The sequence below is a fragment of the Danio rerio genome, chromosome 12, assembly GCF_049306965.1.
Source record: "Danio rerio strain Tuebingen ecotype United States chromosome 12, GRCz12tu, whole genome shotgun sequence".
Classification (NCBI taxonomy): domain Eukaryota; kingdom Metazoa; phylum Chordata; class Actinopteri; order Cypriniformes; family Danionidae; genus Danio; species Danio rerio.
Window position 1 is genome coordinate 1,240,782 of NC_133187.1, and position 21,719 is coordinate 1,262,500.

The window sequence follows — 21,719 nt, forward strand, 5'->3', positions numbered from 1 at the left end:
ATATTATATAATTTAATATATTATAAAATAATATAATTTAATATGATATAATAATAATATAATTTACTATAATATAATTTACTATAATGTAATATAATTTTATATAATATAATTTAATATAATATGATAATATAATTTACTATAATAAAATGTAATATAATGTAATATATATTAATATAATATAATTTAATATAATATAATAATATTAATATAATTTAATATAATGTAATATAATTTAATATAATATAATAATAATATAATTTAATATAATGTTATATAATATAATATTATATAATAATATAATTTAATATAATGTAATATAATTTAATATAATAATAATATAATTATCATAATATAATATAATGTTATATAATATAATATAATTTTATATAATAATATAATATAATATAATAATAATATTATTTAATATAACAAAATCATCAGTTTATTCATTTGTTTCTTTTCTGCTGAGACCCTTCATTAATCTGGGGTCGCCACAGCGTAATGAACCGCCAACCTATCCAGTATATGATTTGCGTAGCAGATGCCTTTCCAGCTGCAACCCAACCCGGGGAAACACATACACTATGGACAATTTAGCTAACTGAATTAACCTATACCGCATGTCTTTGGATTTAAGGGGGAAACCGGAGCACCCAGAGGAAACCCATGAAACCATGGGGAGAAGAAAGCACTGACTGATATATTAGTAGATTACATTTCTTAAATAATGACTTTAAAGCTGTAAAGCCTGAGTGGAATAACCTGGAGACGGATCCAGGCCGAGCACTAGCCTCACTTTAATGTTAGGATATTTTCCCAAGGGGTGCGAGAAACACAAGTGTCAAAGGGAAAGCAGCTATGTGCAGCAGTTTCGGGAGCAAAATTAAAAATCCTCCTCAACTTCAAGGCTGATGTTTTCAATAGTCAGCACTGAGATGTTCAGATTCAATTAATCTTTTATCAAATACTGCATTTTTACACAAATATACGCACATTTCAAACAAAATGCATCACAATAATGAGTTTCCCACACTTTCCAGTGAATGCATATCAGTTCTGCATTCACACCCAGGTTAAAAAATGATTGTTCCACTTCCTGATATTAATATAAGCATGTTAGTCTGTGGCTAAATATGATCTCACAATCGCACTTTACAATTGGCAAATGCATTATAAACACATCAACAGATGAAGACTAAATTATTTGCACTCCTGTGAGATGTAATTATTTATTCATTCATTTTCCTTCAGCTTAGTCCCTGATTTATCATGGGGTCACCACAGCAGAATGAACCGCCAATTACTCTGGCATATGTTTAACACAGCGCATGCCTCTCCAGCTGCAACCCAGTAATGGGAAGCACCCACACTCTCTTTTTTTTACGTGTGATTTTTAAACAATTTTTTCAACACATTTCTAATCATAATAGTTTTAATAATTTAATATAATGTAATATAATTTAATATAATATAATAATAATATAATTTACTATAATATAATATAATGTTATATAATATAATATAATTTTATATAATAATATAATTTAATATAATATAATAATAATATAATTTAATATAACATAATCATCAGTTTATTCATTCGTTTCTTTTCTGCTTAGACCCTTCATTAATCAGGGGTCGCCACAGCGTAATGAACCGCCAACCTATCCAGTATATGATTTGCGTAGCAGATGCCTTTAGATATTAATATAAGCATGTTAGTCTGTGGCTAAATATGATCTCACAATCGCACTTTACAATTGGCAAATGCATTATAAACACATCAACAGATGAAGACTAAATTATTTGCACTCCTGTGAGATGTAATTATTTATTCATTCATTTTCCTTCAGCTTAGTCCCTGATTTATCATGGGGTCACCACAGCAGAATGAACCGCCAATTACTCTGGCACATGTTTAACACAGTGCATGCCTCTCCAGCTGCAACCCAGTAATGGGAAGCACCCACACACTCTTTTTTTTTACGTGTGATTTTTAAACAATTTCTTCAACACATTTCTAATCATAATAGTTTTAATAATTTAATACAATGTAATATAATTTAATATAATGTAATATAATTTAATATAATATAATAATAATATAATTTACTATAATATAATATAATGTTATATAATATAATGTTATATAATATAATATAATTTTATATAATAATATAATTTAATATAATATAATAATAATATAATTTAATATAACATAATCATCAGTTTATTCATTCGTTTCTTTTCTGCTTAGACCCTTCATTAATCAGGGGTCGCCACAGCGTAATGAACCGCCAACCTATCCAGTATATGATTTGCGTAGCAGATGCCTTTAGATATTAATATAAGCGTGTTAGTCTGTGGCTAAATATGATCTCACAATCGCACTTTACAATTGGCAAATGCATTATAAACACATCAACAGATGAAGACTAAACTATTTGCACTCCTGTGAGATGTAATTATTTATTCATTCATTTTCCTTCAGCTTAATCCCTGATTTATCATGGGGTCACCACAGCAGAATGAACCGCCAATTACTCTGGCACATGTTTAACACAGCGCATGCCTCTCCAGCTGCAACCCAGTAATGGGAAGCACCCACACTCTCTTTTTTTTACATGTGATTTTTAAACAATTTCTTCAACACATTTCTAATCATAATAGTTTTAATAACTCATTTCTAATAACTGATTTATTTTCTCTTTGCCATGATGACCACATAATATTAAACTAGATATTCTTCAAGACACCAGTATTCAGCTAAAAGTGACATTTAAAGGCTTCACTAGAATAATTAGGCTAATTAGGCAAGTTATTGGACAACAGTAGTCTGTTCTGTTGATAATCGGAAATAAATCTTTCTTAAAAGGGCTAATAATACTGATCTTAGCAGTTTTACATAAAAAAAATATTCCATTCGTCCTAACTAAAAGAAAAAAAGACTTTGTTTCAAAGAAAAACATTAGAAGAAATTAAAAACATAATTAAAATGTAAATGTCATTTCAACTGTGCAATCTGCTCAAGTTAAAACACTCTTCATATCGTGAGTGTATTTGTTAAAGTTTAGCTGGTAACTGGTCACTCTGATATCACATGATTAACATGATTTCATCACACTCCCGTACATACAGCGATCCGCTCTGATCTCAGATCAGCTGTTCCTGAAGCTGACCGGAGGAAACTCCTGCTCATCATCCAGACGCAGCGGTCCGTCCTCAAACTCATGATCTGGGATCAGTTCTCCTCTCCTCAATCCTCCATCCTCAGAGTAACCTAAAAGAGAAGCAGATGCTCATTAGAACATGCTTATTCACCAACATATCTACCAGACTAGCTATTATAAAGCTTCTCCGTGTTCTGTTGGTCTCCTACAGCAGCTTTACATCCATTCAAAGTCAAAAAAACATTGTTTTTTTTCTGATCATATCCACTTTTCTCACAGAGTCCACAACAGCTGGCTCAAAAATACACTCTCCCTAAACCCCGCCTTCCAGAGAAAATACAGTGCTCTGATTGATCAGATGTCCCTCCTATGGTCTTATTGGTCAGGTGGATCTACTCTGCTCTTACGCTCCTTTCACACGGGGCGTCAGCGTCAACGCTTCCCATTCACTTTGAATATGGGTGACGTCAGGCGTTGCCGAACTGCATTGTGGATCCATCGGCGCCACTTCAGAGGCGTTGCTCGCTGCAGAAGTTGGGACTAGCTCGACTTTTCAAGGGCCGACGGAAGCGTCAGCCAATCAGATCGCTGTATGCAAATACACCAGCTAGACAGTGGCCTATTGCTGACTGAATTTCATTGACTGACGCTTCTAAGACGATCGCTTCAGCCCTGACTTCAGTCAAGCGTTGATGCTGAAGCCCCGTGTGAATGGGGCGTCACTGGCCAGTTGACTTCCTTTTGTTCTGATAGGTCAGATGACAAATCTTTGATCTGATTGGCCAGATTGTTGTACTCGGTTCTCATAGGTCAGATGGCTCTACTTTGTTCCCATTGCTCTACTCTGCTCTAATTGTTCAAATATCTCTGATCTGATTGGTCATATGACACTACTCTGATTTGATTGGTCTGATGGCTATACTCTGATCTGACTGGACAGGTGGTCTTTTTCTGCTCTGATTGGTCAGATAACACTACTCTGATCTGATTGGACAAATGGTCTTTTTCTGCTCTGATTGGTCAGATAGTTATACTCTAATTTGATTGGACAGATGATCTTTTTCTGCTCTGATTGGTCAGATCGCTCTACTCTGATCTGATTGGTCATATGACACTACTCTGATTTGATTGGTCTGATGGCTCTACTCTGATCTGACTGGACAGGTGGTCTTTTTCTGCTCTGATTGGTCAGATAACACTACTCTGATCTAATTGGTCAGATGGTTCTACTCTGCTCTGACTGGTCAGATGACACTACTCTGATCTGATTGGACAAATGGTCTTTTTCTGCTCTGATTGGTCAGATAGTTCTACTCTAATATGATTGGACAGATGATCTTTTTCTGATCTGATTGGACAAATGGTATTTTTCTGATCTGATTGGTCAGATGGCTCTACTCTGATCTGATTGGTCAGATGACACTACTCTGATCTGATTGGACAGATGGTCTTTTTCTGATCTGATTGGACAAATGGTATTTTTCTGATCTGATTGGTCAGATGGCTCTACTCTGATCTGATTGGACAAATGGCTCTACTCTGCTCTGATTGGTCAGATAGCTCTACTCTAATCTGATTGGACAGATGGTCTTTTTCTGCTCTGATTGGTCAGATGGCTCTACTCTGATCTGATTGGTCAGTTCGCCCTTTTCTGCTCTGATTGGTCAGATGTATCCTCTTTGCTCTGATTGCTCAAATAACTTTGTTCTGATTGGTCAAATGACATTGCACTTATCTGATTGGTCAGATGGCTCTACTCTGTTCTAATTGGTCAGTTTGCCTTTTTCTGCTCTGATTGGTCAGATGGATCTGCTTTGTTATGATTGCTCAGATAACTAATTGGTCAAATTACACTGCACTTATCTGATTGGTTAGATAGCACTACACTGTTCTGGTTGGCCAGATGGCTATACTCTGTTTTTATTGGTCAGATGGTCTTTTTCTGCTCTGATTGGTCAGATAGCTATACTCTGTTGCGATTGGTCAGATGGCTCTACTCTGACGTGATTTGTCAGATAGCTCTTTTATGATTGGTCAGATGGCACTACTGTGATTGGCCAGGTGGCTCACTCTGATCTAATTGGTCAAATGGCTGTACTCTGTTTTGATTGGTCAGATGACACCGCTTTGATCTGATTGCTTGGGCAGATAACTCCACTCTGATCTGATTGGTCAAATAACCCTTCTTTGTTCTCATAGGTAAGATAGCTCTACTCTGCTCTGATTGGTCAGATGACCCTTCACTGGTCTGACTGGTCACTTTTATAAAGTAACATAAAGCAGACGTGATGCACCTGTGAGTGAACTGGAAGGTGTAGAGTCCTGGTTTGTGTTTGTGGCAACAGTTTCAGCATATGATGGAGTTTCCACATGTAAATCTGACGCCACCAGAGCTTCATCTGCCCTTTCAAACAGTCTGTTAATGAACGAAACACAAATTTATCTTCGATTTTTATATTTGTGCTTCAAAAAAGCTAAAGCTAATTGTGTTCAGTAATAATGTGTATTGTGACCTGTGCTTCTGGACTAAACGACAGTCTCCACCATCCTGCAGATTCACATTATAGATGTAGAGATGACCGTCTGATGAAGCCACCAGCAGTCGAGGAACCTTCTGGATCCTGCACACAGTGATGAATCTGATGTTAATACCCACCTGTCAATCAATATCAGTGGGCGGGGAAAACCGCACTGCAACGTCAAATCGATGACATTTGGATTAGGACTAAATGATATTGGAAAAAGTCTGACATTGCAATATTTTGTTTTACTGCGATATACACTAACCGGCCACTTTATTAGGTACACCTTACTAATACCAGATTGGACCCCTTTTGCGTTCAGAACTGCCTTAATCCTTTGTGGCAGAGATTCAACAAGATACTGGAAATAATCCTCAGAGATTTTGCTCCATATAGACATGATAGCATCACACAGTTGCTGCAGATTTGTCGGCTGCACATCCATGATGCCAATTTGCCGTTCCACCACATCCCAAAGCTGCTCTATTGGATTGAGCTCTGGTGACTGTGGAGGCCATTTGCTGTAGCCCATCCGCCTCAAGGTTGGACGTGTTGTGTGTTCAGAGATGCTCTTCTGCAGAGCTCGGTTGTAACGAGTGCTTATTTGAGTTACTGTTGCCTTTCTATCAGCTGGAACCAGTCTGGCCATTCTCCTCTGGCCTCATCAACAAAGCAATTGCGCCCACAGAACTGCCGCTCACTAGATATTTCCTCTTTGTCGGAGCATTCTCTGTAAACCCTAGAGATGGTTGTGCGTGAAAATCCCAGTAGATCAGCAGTTTCTGAAATACTCAGAGCAGCTCGTCTGGCAGCAACAATCATGCCACGTTTAAAGTCTCCTAAATCCCCTTTCTTCCCCATTCTGATGCTCGCTCTGAACTGCAGCAGATCCTCTTGACCATGTCTACATGCCTAAACGCAGTGAGCCATGTGATTGGCTGATTAGAAATTTGCATTAACGAGCAGTTGGACAGGTGTACCTAATAAAGTGGCCGGTCAGTATATATTGGTTATAAAATATCATTTCACAACATGATTTGAATAGCTCTATTTGTAAAGATTTCATTAATTTAGATTGACTACGTTGATCAAGTCTTTTTCTATGCACTGGATCTGAATAAATTATAATAAACATCCGGCATAATTCAATAATAAAAATTGTTTATGGTTTTCTGAGGAGTCTAACAGTATTCAAGTGCAGAAATTAAACAATAAAATGTAAAATAACCTGATCATCATTGCATAAATAATAATAATAATATTATCTTGTAATCCTGCAATGTGACTCTTGCAGATACACACATCGCATTACCGATGCTCAATAGATATATAGTTCTGCTTTAATTTTGGATCCTATTTTAATATCAGGAAATAAAAAGAGACTTGTGTTTATTTCACTCCAATACACACTATACTACACACAAATCTATCCAAACAGTGATTTTGCTGTTTAATAAACAAATGCATTAAATGCACTGACGTGGACAGAGCTGAAATGTTCCTGCCGCCGGATTGGCTGAGGTGAACAGTGGCGAACGCTCGGTCCTGATGCATCATATCTGACACCTGAGACGGCAGGTACGTGCTGGCGGCGGAAAACACCTTCCCTATGTACGCAGACCAGGATGGAGAATCCTGACTAAGAGCACACACACACACACACACACGCTATTTAACAACAACTTATGTAAAAGCATCATGTTTTGAGACTAGGATTGCACCATACTGGGGAAAAGTATGTGATGTTATTGAGTGTTGCAATAACAATAACGATATGTCTTGTGATATAACATTTCATAAGGGAAACATTTTTTTTTTTTATATTTTTAATCGCTTAATAATTTTTTTAAAAATGTTTTATTTATACATTGTGAAACATTACAAAAATTTACAAAGACATAAACATGTAACAATAAGCAAATACACTGAAGAGTATTTTGAGCAAATATTAATAGTAAAAATAAATAAACAATAATAAATAAAATAAGATAATAAAAATAAATAGATAAATAAAATAAAAAAACAACACCACTAGTGCAATCTTATATATATAAAAAACAAGTCTACAATGTGTTGACCAGAAGTAGTTTCCCATAAAAGCTGGGCACTAGGGGGTGGGGACTCAATCAGAAGGAGCAGGGTCAAGCTGAAGAGTTTGGACATATTTGCGAAGGGGTTCCCACAAATTAATAAAAATAGTGCTAGTTCGGTGAAGAGAGTACCTAATTTTTTCTAATTTCATAAAATAAAGAACATTTCTTATCCAACAAGAGTGAGAAGGAGGGTGTGGGCTCTTCCAGTTCAGAAGAATTAATCGCCTAGCCAGAAGAGTTAGGAAAGCTACAAAGTCTACAAAATGAGAGGGTAAAGTGTGGTCGGGCGGAAGAACCCCAAATAAACCAATAATTGGACATGGTGGGATATCAACAGTGGTAATAGCTGATAGCGAGAGAAATATTTGTCTCCAAAAAGAAAGCAGGGAAGGACAGGACCAAAACATATGAAATAAAGTAGCTGTACCAGAATGACACCTGTCGCACTCAGGGTCTATAGACGGATTGATGCGAGCTAGCCTGCTTTTGGACCAATGAGCTCTATTCAATACCTTGCATTGTATTAGCCTGTGACGTGCATAGATTGAGGAGGAGTTAACCATGTTCAAGACCGCTTTCCAAGTCTCCTCTGTAATCTCAAATCCCATGTCTTGAGACCAGGTGGTCCGTAAGTTATCAGAAGAAAATTGAAGATTAACAATTATAATAAATAATTTAAAAAATTGAACCTTTAGCACAGGGCTCTATGCCCAGTATTGTGTCTAGATCTGAAGTTGGCGGTGCATTTAGAAAGTTAACGAATTTTTTGCGCACAAAATCTCGAGTTTGTAAGTATCTGAAAAAATTGGGATTTAGGGACATTAAATTGAGAGGCCAACTGACCAAAAGAGGCAAAAACACCGTCAATGTAAAGATCACCAAAAGAAGCCAATCCAAGATCTCTCCATTAGGCATAAGCACAGTCCAAGATAGAAGGGTAAAACAGAGGATTGAATCGCTTAATAATTTAACGACAATACATTGCAAGAAAAATGCTTTTCTTACTAGAGTTTTTCCTTAAAACAAACAAAATAATCTGCCAGTGAGGCAAGTAGAAGAATATTGGTTTAGATTGGAACTTACTTTATTTGGCTTCACCCATTTGCTGATTATTTTGCTTGTTTTAATTAAACACTCACTTAATTTTTATTATTGTTATTAAAAATCCTATTTTTCACTTGTCTAGATTAGAAAAACCCTTCTTGGTTTAAGAATTTTTATATATTTGGACCAGACAAAACTTTCAAGTAAGAAAAGTCTTTTTGCTTTATACTAAAATGAACAGATAACAGATTTTTAATAGGTTTATTAATCAATATTTTAATAGATAAATCTAATTCAGACTAAAACAGAACAAAGTGCCAGCATTTAGACTTTAAAACACTATAGATGACTGAAAGCCTCATTGTTTGCTGTTGTAATTTTCAATTTTTAGCCATTAGTGATTATTATTTAGCTCTGGGTTCACCTTCTAGCCAATAGCAGAACAGCACCTGCTGGGGAGGCGGAGTTTAAGATAGTGAGGGCTAATCTGATTGGTCAAGCAGCCTATGCATGCAAGAGACAAATTCTTGACACATAAAATACAATGAATTCATCACCTCTCTGTGATACGGATGATACTATTAATATTAATATATATTTTAATTGTTTAAAGGGACTGCAGAGGGAAAATAGCTACTTTGCTAAAGCCTGACACAAAGCTCAATGTATTGTTGTGCATGTAACACATGTTGATCATTTTCATGATGTGTTTGATTACTTGGGACTGTGATGCTCCAGTTTGAAGACGTGAACCGTCTCGGTGTTGCTGGAAACACACAGAAGCTGTTCATCTGCGCTGAACGACAGAGAACTGATGCTCACGTACCTGAACACAAACACAGAGCAAATCCCCCAGTGGGAAATTCAATATATTGCAATAATGTAATGTAATGTGTATTTATATAGCGCGTTTACTGTACGCCCGAAAAGCTTCACCATCATGATCATCTCCCCACACCTCCACCAGTGTGCGGCTCCACTTGGGTGATGCGACAGCAGCCACAGGACAATGGTGCAGTGCTTTACCACACACCAGCTATAGGTGGAGTGGAGAGACAGTGATAGAGCTAATTCAGTGGATGGGGATGATTGGGAGGTCATGATGGGAATTTGGCCAGGACATCAGGGTTACACCCTTACTCTTCACCAGAAGTGCTATGGGATTTGTAATGACTACAGAGAGTCAGGACCTCAGTGTACATCTCATCCGAAAGTTGGTGCTCACTGACAGTACAGTGTCCCCTTCACTATACTGGGGACTCACAGCTTCACATTAGATACTGCACATGCTCCATTGCATTTGTTGATGAAAGGATGGATGTCATAAACATTTTGGGAATTAAAAGAAACAGGTTCACTGAAAATCTGTAAAGCGATAATAGTGTATACTACTATATAAAGAAAATCAAGAACCCTCAAATGTAGTGCTCTTTCTTAAAATTCTTGTATAATGGTACATCTCACCTCTTGAGTCCTCTGCGAAACTCAAAGAGTCGGACTCCATCAGGAACACTGAACACTCTGATCACCGTTCCCTGATGGTCACAGTAGGAGAACACAGTGACAATCACGTCATGACGGAGATATCTGAGGAAAAACGAGACTCTCGGACTGACTTTTTCTGAAGCGGTGGCCATCCTGGATCCTGAAGCGCTGAAGGAGATGCCGGCCACGTGACTGGCGTGAGCAGAAATCACACCCACGGGACTCTATATAACGAAAGAAGAGAGATTTGAGCCACAATAAACCTTATTTAAGCAAACTAAAACTAAGATTTAGTCAAAAACATTTTCGTTCAGCACCTTGAAAACAAAACAGAAAAGGCTGAGAGTTGGACATTTGGTAACTTCGATTTGCATTATATATTATTAGTATTACTGTCGCTTCACAGCAAGAAGGTTGCTGGTTTGAGTCCCGGCTGGGTCAGTTGGCATTTCAGTTCTCCCCATGTTGGCGTGGGTTTCCTCCGGGTGCTCTGGTTTCCCCCACAGTCCAATCACATGCGCTATAGGGGAACTGATCAACAAAATTGGCCATAGTCTATGAGTGTGTGTGTGTTAATGTGAGTGTGTATGGGTGTTTCCCAGTACTGGGTTGCAACTGGAAGGGCATCCGCCGTGTAAAACATTTGCTGGAATAGTTGGTGGTTCATTCCGCTGTGGCGACCTCTGATATGTGTATTTATATATACATAGCATATGTATAGAGCACACAAATGTTTATTTAGTATGTGATTAATCACGATTAATTTTTGCCAAGAAATAAATATTATATATTTGAAGTGCTTTCATTTATCATCACTTGAATGTTATTTTTGGATAAGTGTAATGTGACGAACGCTGGACAAAGGGATTGAGGATCCAAATGCAGGATTTTGTCACATCCGTCAGTGACCACCTGAGGGCGCTGTAGTGCACTAGGACTTTGTAGGCACTACAGCGTCCCAGGAAAAGAACTACATTTTCATAGATGCCCCGCACACACACCGGAACACCTACACTGACCTGTCATCACACCTGTTTTGTGTTGCCGTTGATTATCTGGACTATTTATACAACCACAGTTTGTCATGGCGTCGTTTGTCTACCTTGTCTGTCTTGTTCCCAGTCCTGCAGTAAGTTTGATATTCTGAGTTGTTGTTCCTGATCGTGTTTTTGTATTTTTGCTTAGTCTAGTTTTTCGAGCTTTGTTTCCTGAGCCTTGTCTCTGTTTTAGTTTCTGATTTTGTGGTTTATTTGTACTTTGAACACCTTGTTTTATGTTTTTGCACTGTAAATAAATCTGCACTTGAATCCGCAATCTTTTGTTCCCGTTTTGATATTGTTTTGATCACGCAAACGTGACAGATTTATTATGAGAATGGCCAGGCAGGCAATGGTCAACAGGGACCAACAGATGTATACAGGCAGTTCAGAGTCATGGTCAAATAACAGGCGAACAGTCAGTACAGGCGGCAAGCAACGCAAACAAACAAAACAAATTGAGGGTCAAACACTGCAAGGCAAGGGAAACGAGTCGTAATGTCACAATACAGTTAAACAAGACTCATCACAGATGTGTGTGTGTGTGTGTGCGCTGTATTTAAAATCCATGTAATCAGCCCATAATGATCCTCTGGCTATGTGTGTGTAATCAATGGAATGAGGAACTGGTGTGTGTGAGCGGTGCATGATAGAATTTGTAGTTCTATAAGAGACAGAATTGTAGTCCAGGTGAAGGTGTCATTCATTAGGGGTTGCCACAGTGGAATGAACCGCCAACTATTCCAGCATATGTTTTACACAGCTGATGCCCTTCCAGCTGCAACCCAGAACTGGGAAACACCCGTACACGATGTCCAATTTAGTTAATCAATTCCCCTATAGCGCATGTGTTTGGACTGTGGGGGAAACAGGAAACCCATGCCAACATGGGGAGAACATGCAAACTCCACACTGAAACACTAACTGACCCAGCCGGGGCTCGAACCAGCAACCTTCTTAATGTGAGGCCACAGTGCTAATCGCTGAGACACCAGACCACCATTTGCAATAGATTTCAACTTAAATGCAAAGCAAATGTAAAAATGGCACCGAATTAAAAATGCAAACATGTTACCAGACTGAGAGCATCATAGAGAGTGATTTCTCCAGCGGTGAAGCTGCCCGGATACGCTAGATATGCACTGGAATGACTGACAGACAGAGCACAGAGACCTGGAGCGGATAGAAAGAAAGTTTTTCAGATGTTAGTATCAGTATGTTCGTCTATCTATAATCTAGTGCAGTGTTTCCCAACCCTGTTCCTGACGGCACACCAACATTGCACATTTCATTCATTTTCTTTTCGGCTTAGTCCCTTTATTTATCAGGCGTCGCTACAGCAGAATGAACCGCCAACATATCCAGCATGTGTTTTACGCAGTGGATGCCCTTCCAGCTGCAACCCAGCACTGGGAAACACCAATACACTCTCATTCAGACATATACTACGGACAATTTCGCTTATCCAATTCTATGTACCACATGTGTTTGGACTTGTGGGGGAAATTGGAGCACTCGGAAGAAACCCACGCCAACACAGGGGTACCATGCAAACTCCACACAGAAACTGACCTAGCCAGGACTGGAACCAGCGACCTTCTTGCTGTGAGGTGACAGCGCATCCCACTGTGCCATCCTATGTACACATTTCAACCTCTTCCTAATCAAACACACCTGTATCAACTCATCAGAACATAAGAAGAGACTCCAAAACCGGAAGTTAATGGGTCAGATAAGGGAGACATCCAAGTACTGTCGGTGTGCCTCTAGGAACAGGGTTGGGAAACACTGACCTAGTGTGCTTCAAAACTTCAATTTAGAAGATATAAACCTGATATTAACATCTAAAGCTTGCAGTTTCTCCTCCACATACAGTTGAAGTCAGAATTATTAGCATTTCTGTATATTTTCCCCATATTTCTGTTTAACAGAGAGATATTTTCAACACATTTCTAATCGTAATAGTTTCAATAACTCTCTTTAATTTCTAATAACTGGTTTCTCTTTGCCATGATGACAGTAAATAATATTAGACTAGTTATTTGACTAGTGTTTAGCTTAAAGTGACATGTAAAGGCTTCACTAGGGTAATTAGGGTAAAGTTAGGGTAATTAGGCAAGTCATTGTATAACAGAGGTTTGTTCTGGAGACAATCCAACACTAATATTGCTGAAGGGGCGAATAATATTGACCTTAACATGGCTTTAAAACTATTAAGAACTGCTTTTATTCTAGCCGAAATAAAACAAATAAGAGTTTCTCCACAAGAGCAAATATTAGAGGAAACACTGTGAACAATTCCTGAATCTGTTCAACATCATTTGAGAAATACTGGAGAAAGAATAAAAAAAATCATAGGAGGAGGAATAACACTGACTTCAACTGTACATGAACCTCATACTTCAGTTTCTCATCAAATCTTTTGACCAATCAAATGCTCTCTAGTGTCTGACATCCCCCGCCCCCTAATCATCATTAGGTGTTTACCTTTGGGGTTTGGTGGCGTGTTGAGGAGTGACTTGAGAAGTTTCATGTCCTTGATGTTGTGGATGTACAAAGCCTCCTCCAAACACACTATGAGTCTCTGAAAAAACAGAACAGTCCATTTATTAATATGACAAGAACTGCTTTAGCAAGACATGATGGGTACAATGCAAAATATGCTCATTTAGTTGGAGTTTTTATCTTGTTTCTAGTTCAAATATCTAAAGATTCTTAAATCAAGAAGCATTTTATGAACACGTAAAAAATATTGTCATGTCTTTAGAAATAATGAGTCAAAATAAAGTGTGTTTTTTATTAAAACAAGCAAAAAATATATATATGGAGGAAGAAAAAAATATTTTTTAAATTAATATAAACTTTTAAAACAATTTATTAACATAAAAATATTTGTTTTCTTTACTTTTTGTCATTACATGTTTTACTAAAACTATAAAAATATAAAATTTTTTTTTAAATATATTATAAAAATAAATCCATTAAAAATTGGGTGAACTATTACTTTAATAAAAAATATTAAAATAAATTATTCATACTGTGACATTCATTACTTTATTAAATTTCTGTATAATATTCTGTTTTTTTATTTTTTTTAAAGATTTTTTTTGTCTTTATTATATGGACAGGACAGCAATGAGACTGAAAGCAAAGTGGGAGAGTGACAGAGGGTGAGGACGGGAAATGTCTTCGAACTCGGGACGCCTTGAGGTGCTACTGCAACTTATGTTAGCACGCTAACCACTAGGCTACTGAGCCAACAATATTATTATCATAAAGGTTTTTAACTGATTAATACTAATTAATATTGAGTGTTTATTGCATTTTTATGTGAATAAAAGCACAGATTTGCGGATGAGTCTGCGCACCTGTCGGTTGAGTTTGAGGGCGAGGATGCTGCTGGAGTAGCTGTAGTTGCAGATCTCTGTGCCCTTCTTAAAGTGGTAAATGTTCATGGTAAATGGAGTAGATTTACTGACCACCACCATCAGACTGCTGGAGAAGAGCCGCTCAGCAATACACACATCAGAGCTCTCGGCTACACACACAAAACACACATATATACAAAACACATGCGGTCAGAATTATTTGCCCCCTTTGATTTTATTTTTCTTTTTTAAATATTTTCCAAATGATGTTTAACAGGGCAAGGAAATGTTCACAGTATGTCTGATAATATTTTTTCTTCTGGAGAAAGTCTTATTTGTTTTATTTCGGCTAGAATAAAAGCAGTTTTTAATTTTTTATGAGCCATTTTTAATTCAATATTATTATTAACCCCTTTAAGCATTTATTTTTTTATTTTATAAGTTATACAATAACTTGTCTAATTAAAATTAACAATGTTACCTAATTAACCTAGTTAAGCCTTTAAATGTCACTTTAAGCTGTATAGAAGTGTCTTGAAGAGTATCTAGTCTAATATTATGTGCTGTCATCATGACAAAGAGAAAATAAATCAGTTATTAGAGATGAGTTATTAAAACTATTATGATTAGAAATGTGTTGGAGAAATCTGCTCTTAAACATAAAACGGGGGAAAAAAAATAAAAAGGGGGGGCAAATAATTCTGACTTCAACTGTATATGTATGTACTACAGTGCACACACTTATATGACCTAAATACAAACTTTTATTCTGAAGTTGATTGATAAGAGGGGTGTCCAAACTCAGTCCTGGAGGGCCGGTGTCCTGCAGATTTTAGCTCCGACTTGCCTCAACACACCTGAAAGGATGTTTCTAGAAGGCTTAGTAAAGCTGCGGTCACACTAGAGTTTGAGCTTGCGATATAGTTGTGCGGTGCTGCGATAAGGGACGGGATTAAACAAGATTATTAGACATTAAAAAAGCGAGCGATTGCACCATGTTTTAAACTTCTGTCCAGAGATGTCGTGTTTTGATCCTCGATTGGTCTCACGCAGTCAAGTGATGCGATTTCACAGGTCAGAGTTCACCAAGCTTGAACTTTGCACCGCAGCAACCTGCGAAACTTGACGTATGATGCTGCGTTTAATGGAGGAAAAGCCCAGTGTGACCGCAGCTTTAGAGCTTGATTAGCTAGCCCAGGTGTGTCTGATTTACCCTAATTAACCTAGTTAAGCCTTTAAATGTCACTTTAATCTAGTCTAATATTATTTACTGTCATCATGGTGAAGATAAAATAAATCAGTTATTAGAAATGAGTTATTAATACTATTATGATAAAAAATGTGCCGAAAATGGGGAAGATATAAAAGAAATCCAATTTAACAGGAGGACAAATAATTCTGACCTCAGCTGTATTTTACTGATAAATCTTTGTGTTTGTGTGTGTGTTTGCCCTATCATCTGTGCGAGTGTTCATCTAGATACTAGTCTGTGTTGACCTGACCCTTGATTTCCTTCTGTTTATTTGACAAACTTCCCAAAATGCTTCAGCGATCAAATATCCGTGGCTCGCCCGATCATGCTTTTCAAAGATAAAAACTGCATTTGTTTGGTGATATGCAGGTGAAATCAAGCATTATTCTCTCTCCTGTGCAATTTGAATTCTTTAAAAGATATTTTCAACACATTTTTAAACATGATAGTTTTAATAACTGATTTATTTTCTCTTTGCCATGATGACAGCACATCATATTTGACTAGTTATTTTATAGTATTCAGCTTAAAGTGACATTTAAAGGCTTAATTAAGTTAGAATTATTAAACAAGTTATTGGATGGATGTAAATGTATTGTAATGTGTATTTAAATAGCACAATTATCATGTATGGCCATACACCCAACGCACTTCACAGTCATGATTGGGAGAGGGGGGGGGGGTTCTCCACTCCACCACCGGTGTGCAGCATCCACTTGGATGCTTATTAATTATTATTAATAACCACAGAGAGTCAGGAGCCCGGTTTAACGTCTCCGAAAGACGCCGCTTACTGACAGTATAGTGTTCCCTTCACTATACTGGGGCATTAGGACTCACACAGACCACAGGTTGAGCGCCCCCTGCTGGCCTAGTGTTCCCATGTGGTCTCCCATCCAGGTTCTGACAAGGCTCAGTGCTGCTTAGCTTCAGTGAGTGATCGGTCTTGGACTGCAGGGTGATATGATTGTGGTAAATTTGTTTTGAAGCCAATTGAAAATTAACATTGCCTAAAGGGGCTAATAATATTGATTTATTATTATTATTATTATTATTATTATTATTATTATTATTAAAAACTGCTTTTATTCTAGCCGAATTAAAACAAGTAAGACTTTCTCCAGAAGAAAAAATATTAGAGGAAATACTGTGAAAAATCCCTGAATTTGTTAAACATCATTTGGTAAATATTTGAAAAAGAATTAAAATGAATTATTTTGACTTCGGCTGTATTTGTTTTTAAGGTTGTTATTGAAGTTTTTATTCATTTTATTTTAATTACGTACTGCCGCGATGAATGCAGTCCATTCTGTCCACAGACGACAGAGAGAAAAGCCTGTAGCCATTCCTATCACCAACAACCAGAGACCTGAAGACAAACATTGCATTATATTAGATTTCATTCATTCATTTTCTTTTCGGCTTAGTCACTTTATTAATCTGGGGTCGCCACAGCCGAATGAACCACCAACTATTCCAGCATATGTTTTACACAGTGGATGCCCTTCCAGCTGCAACCCAGTACTGGGAAACACCCATACACTCTCATTCACACACACAAACACACACACACTCAATTCCTCTATAGTGCAACAGCCACTGACCCAGCCGGGACTCAAACCAGCGACCTTCTTGCTGTGAGGCAGTTGTGTTACCCACTGCGCCACTGTGCTGCCATTATATTATTATTTTATTTTTTTTATTTTTATTTTATTAGAGTTATTATTTGCCTATTTGTTTATATTATTATATATAATTACACTAATATTATATAAGTATTATATAGTATATTATACAGATTAATTCAGTACTTTATTACTGTAAGTTACCTAAATAAAATGGATACATTAATCTCATATAATATAATAAAAACAAACAAACAAAAAAAGAACAATAAAGAAAAATGCAAACATACTATATAGATATAAATATATTTATATATACTATTACAAGGAAAATGTAATTGTTATAAATAGCATGTATAATGCATTATAGGTATATTGCTATTATAATGCAATTGTAGCTAATATAACTCATATTTAAATGAGTAAATAGATGACAGCCTACAAATGATCCAATACTGTAGTTTTCTACAAGAATGACAAATATATTATACTGCAATACACCAAAATTTACTGTAGTAAAAACTAAAGTACACTACAGTATTTATTAGTTTATCAATTCACTATAGTTAATATTCTGGAGCATTCATTAATAAAGTGCTGTAAATATTATATTGTATACAGTATAATACATGTTACAATGGCCAGAAACACTATGAATTACTATACTATTATTTCATGTGGGTCATGTTTTCTCGAAATATCTGGACAAATCAAAGGTCATAATCAACATAAGCGCTGGTATTGAGGTAAAGTTGGTGTTATATGCCCACATTCATTCAGTAAAAGCTTGTATATTATGTGTACTCATTGTTTATCAAGCTATTAGGTCTGAAACTGCATATAAATATGACCTAAAAACAACATTAACACTGTTTAATTGACTGAACAATGCACTTTGATGGTCATTGGCTGCTAGTGGGATTTTCCTATTTAGAATTTGCAATTTATACTTAAGTAAATTACATTAATACGGTGAAAGTCTGAATATAAACAAACTTTAGCTTAAATTTGGGCATCTGTTAAGGTTTTGGAGGATTATTAAGAGAAATATGAGTGTTTTTGAGGCTCACGTTGTGTCCTGGTTGAAGGAGGCGCAGTGGAGTCTCTCAGGCCGCTCAGGTCTCACTTTTTCCGGGGACGTATCTGAGCCGCGCAGCCTCTCTTCGGTTCCGAACTCCGGTATCGGTTTGAACATCCCGACGCAACTCGATAATGTGCGTCCATAAATTGGAAGCTTTACTCACTATGTTTTTAGGCTGTTAATAATATATGTGTAAACGTATTATATTATTAACAACGTCCAATTTGCTGACACACTAAATTCAGTTAGTCAGATCATAAACAAAACACAGCTGACGTGAGGCGTTTGAGTCGCGTAGTCACGAAGAATCCTATTGGTTAAATGAAACGTCAATCTCACCTCCTCCTTGAAAGCTGTTTCTGATTGGCTCACAAGTGCACATGGGGAACTGCTAATAGGTGTGGTTTTCTATAGGCCGCTGGTAATTGGCTGATTTCCCTCTCAATAACAGCACGAGGAGTTGTTTTGGTCACTTAAAGCGAAGAGATACTGCTGAGGCAGGAAGTTGACAATAATTATTCACATTATTTATCAATAATCAATTAAACTGTATATTATTGACGTCTACATCTACCTCAGTCCTAAACCAAACTCTCACAGTAATTTAAAAATATTAAGTATTGTTGTACAGTGTCACGAAAATTAGGCTATATCGATGTGAGAATACGCAGCTGTATCCCTTTTATACATTACCTCATCATTCCGTGCGTCATGAAAACTTCTTGTTCATTAAACACAGTTAAAAACAAACACACGCGGTTATATATCCTCATCAGCACAAACGCCCATCATCCCATCAATAAAAAATACTGTAGGCATTTATAGTAACTACTATAGGGGTTTTGAATTAGTATAGTGTGTATTATACTGTAGATGTTATAGCATTTACAACAGTTGCTAATAAATGCTAGTAAGCTAAATGCTAAAGTGAACTAATAAACTGTAAATTATCAAATACTTTGTATTCCTAAAGATATGATGCTCCATGGGATATTATATTATATCATGCAGTGCATCCGGAAATTATTTATAGCGCTTCACCTTTTCCACATTTGTTTATATTACAGCCTTATTCCAAAATGGATTAAATTGATTGATCTCCTCAACATTCTACACACAATCCCCCATAATGACAATGTGAAGAAGAGTTTTTGCAATTGTTGCAGATTTATAAAAAAATAAAAGAGCTGATAAATCAGATGTACATCAGTATTCACAGCCTTTGCTCAATACTGTGTTGATGCACCTTTGGCAGTGATTACAGCCTCATGTCTTCTTGAATATGATGCCACAAGCTCTGCACACCTGTCTTTGGGAAACATTCCTCTTTGCAGGACCTCTCAAGCTCTTTCAGGTTGGATGGGAAGCGGCGGTGTACAGCCATTTTTAGATCTCTCCAGAGATGCTCAATAGGATTTAGGTCTGGGCTTTGGCTGGGCCACTCAAGGACATTCACAGAGTTGTTTCTGTGCCGCTCCATTGATATTCTGGCGGTGTGCTTTGGGTCATTGTCCTGCTGGAAGATGAAGCGTCGCCCCAGTCTGAGGTGGAGAGCACTCTTGTGCAGGTCTTCATTCAGGATGTCTCTGTACATCGCTGCATTCATCTTTCCCTCTATCCTGACTAGTCTTCCAGCTCCTGCTGCTGAAACACATCCCCACAGCATGATACCAACACCACCATGCTTCACTGTAGAGATGCTGTTAGCCTGCTGATGAGCGCTGCCTGCTTTTCTCCAAACGTAACGCCTGGCGTTCACTCCAAACAGTTCAGTTTGAGTCTGATCAGAGCAGAGAGTTTAGTTTCTGATGGTCATGAGAGTCCTCCTTTGGCAAACTCCAGGCGGGGAGTGTCTTCCGTCTGGCCGCTCTACCATACAGACGCCTGATTGGTGGATTGCTGCACAGATGGTTGTCCTTCTCTAAGCTTCTCCTCTCTTGACAGAAGAACGCTGGAGCTCAGACAGAGTGACCATCGGGTTATTGATCACCTCTCCGACTGAGGCCCTTCTCCCCCGATCACTCAGCTAAGATGGCTGGGCAGCTCTAGGAAGAGTCCTGGTGGTTAAACATCTTCCACTTACGGATGATGGAGGCCGCTGTGCTCAATGGAGCTTTCAGAGCAGCAGAAATGTTTCTGTAACCTTCCCCAGCCTTGTGCCTCCAGGCAATCCTGTCTCGGAGGTCTACAGACAGTTCCTTTGTCTTCATGCTTGGTTTGTGCTTTGACATGCACTGTCAACCCTGGGCACTTATATAGACAGGTGTAGCCTTTTCAGATCATGTCCAATCAGCTGAATTGAGCACCGGTGAACTCCAATGATCAGTGGAAGCAGAGCTCAGATCAGAGCTTCATGACAAGGGCTGTGAACACTGATGTACATGAGATTCTTCAGCTTTTTTATTTTTAATAATTTTGCAACAATTTCAAAAACTCTGCTTTCACATAGTCATTATGGGGGATTGTGTGCAGAATGTTGAGGACATAAAGGAAATTTAATCCATTTTGGAATGAGGCTGTAACATAAAAAATGTGGGAAAAGTGAAGCGCTGTCAACACTCTCCCGATGCACTGATATAGTTTACACTGCACAAATGCTTTTACGACTAAGCTTTTGTCTTCCTTTTAGTCCAAAAATCTAAATTTTCCTTAATCAAGAAGCATTTTATAGACAACTAATAAATATTGTGTTTGTTTTCAGAAATAATGAGTCAAAACAAAGCGAGTTTTCCTTAAGATAAGCCAAATGATCAGCCAATAAACAAAATAACGTCATTCCACAGCGAAAACAAGAATATTTTGTTTGTTTTAAAGACAAATCTCACCTAATTTTGACTTATTATTTCTGAAAACAAGACTATATTTATTAGTTGTCTACAAAATGCTTCTTGATTTAAGATATTTTAGATATTTGGACTAGAAACAAGACAAAAACTCATGTATTGCAGTGTGGCTGTGATTCTGCGCATGTCCTGTAGGTGTCGCCGTGTTTCAGTGTGTTTGGAGGCGATCAGACTGATAAATCCTCCAGAGTGAAAG

At 37.3% G+C, this 21,719-nt stretch overlaps 2 protein-coding genes across 2 annotated transcripts in view; both read right to left on the reverse strand.

The window, feature by feature from the left end:
- The window catches only part of polr3e (polymerase (RNA) III (DNA directed) polypeptide E), a 24,296-nt gene extending 21,013 nt beyond the window's left edge, over positions 1–3,283 (reverse strand). Inside the window, exon 1 of the mRNA XM_068224531.2 lies at positions 3,140–3,283. The gene's annotated coding sequence lies outside the window, so the exon portion shown is untranslated. The remainder of the gene's footprint in view (positions 1–3,139) is intronic.
- LOC100332293 (WD repeat domain phosphoinositide-interacting protein 1) lies at positions 942–18,942 on the reverse strand. The gene is made up of 13 exons (XM_073917999.1): positions 18,670–18,942; positions 17,261–17,343; positions 14,723–14,892; positions 13,842–13,938; positions 12,430–12,527; positions 10,449–10,541; positions 10,297–10,367; positions 9,551–9,658; positions 7,176–7,334; positions 5,687–5,794; positions 5,468–5,589; positions 2,630–3,283; positions 942–1,389 (listed from the first exon to the last, which is right to left on the reverse strand). The coding sequence occupies exons 1-12, from the start codon at positions 18,792–18,794 to the stop codon at positions 3,162–3,164; spliced, it is 1,356 nt and encodes a 451-aa protein (XP_073774100.1). The 5' UTR covers positions 18,795–18,942; the 3' UTR covers positions 942–1,389; positions 2,630–3,161.
- Between the last annotated feature and the right edge of the window lie 2,777 nt (positions 18,943–21,719).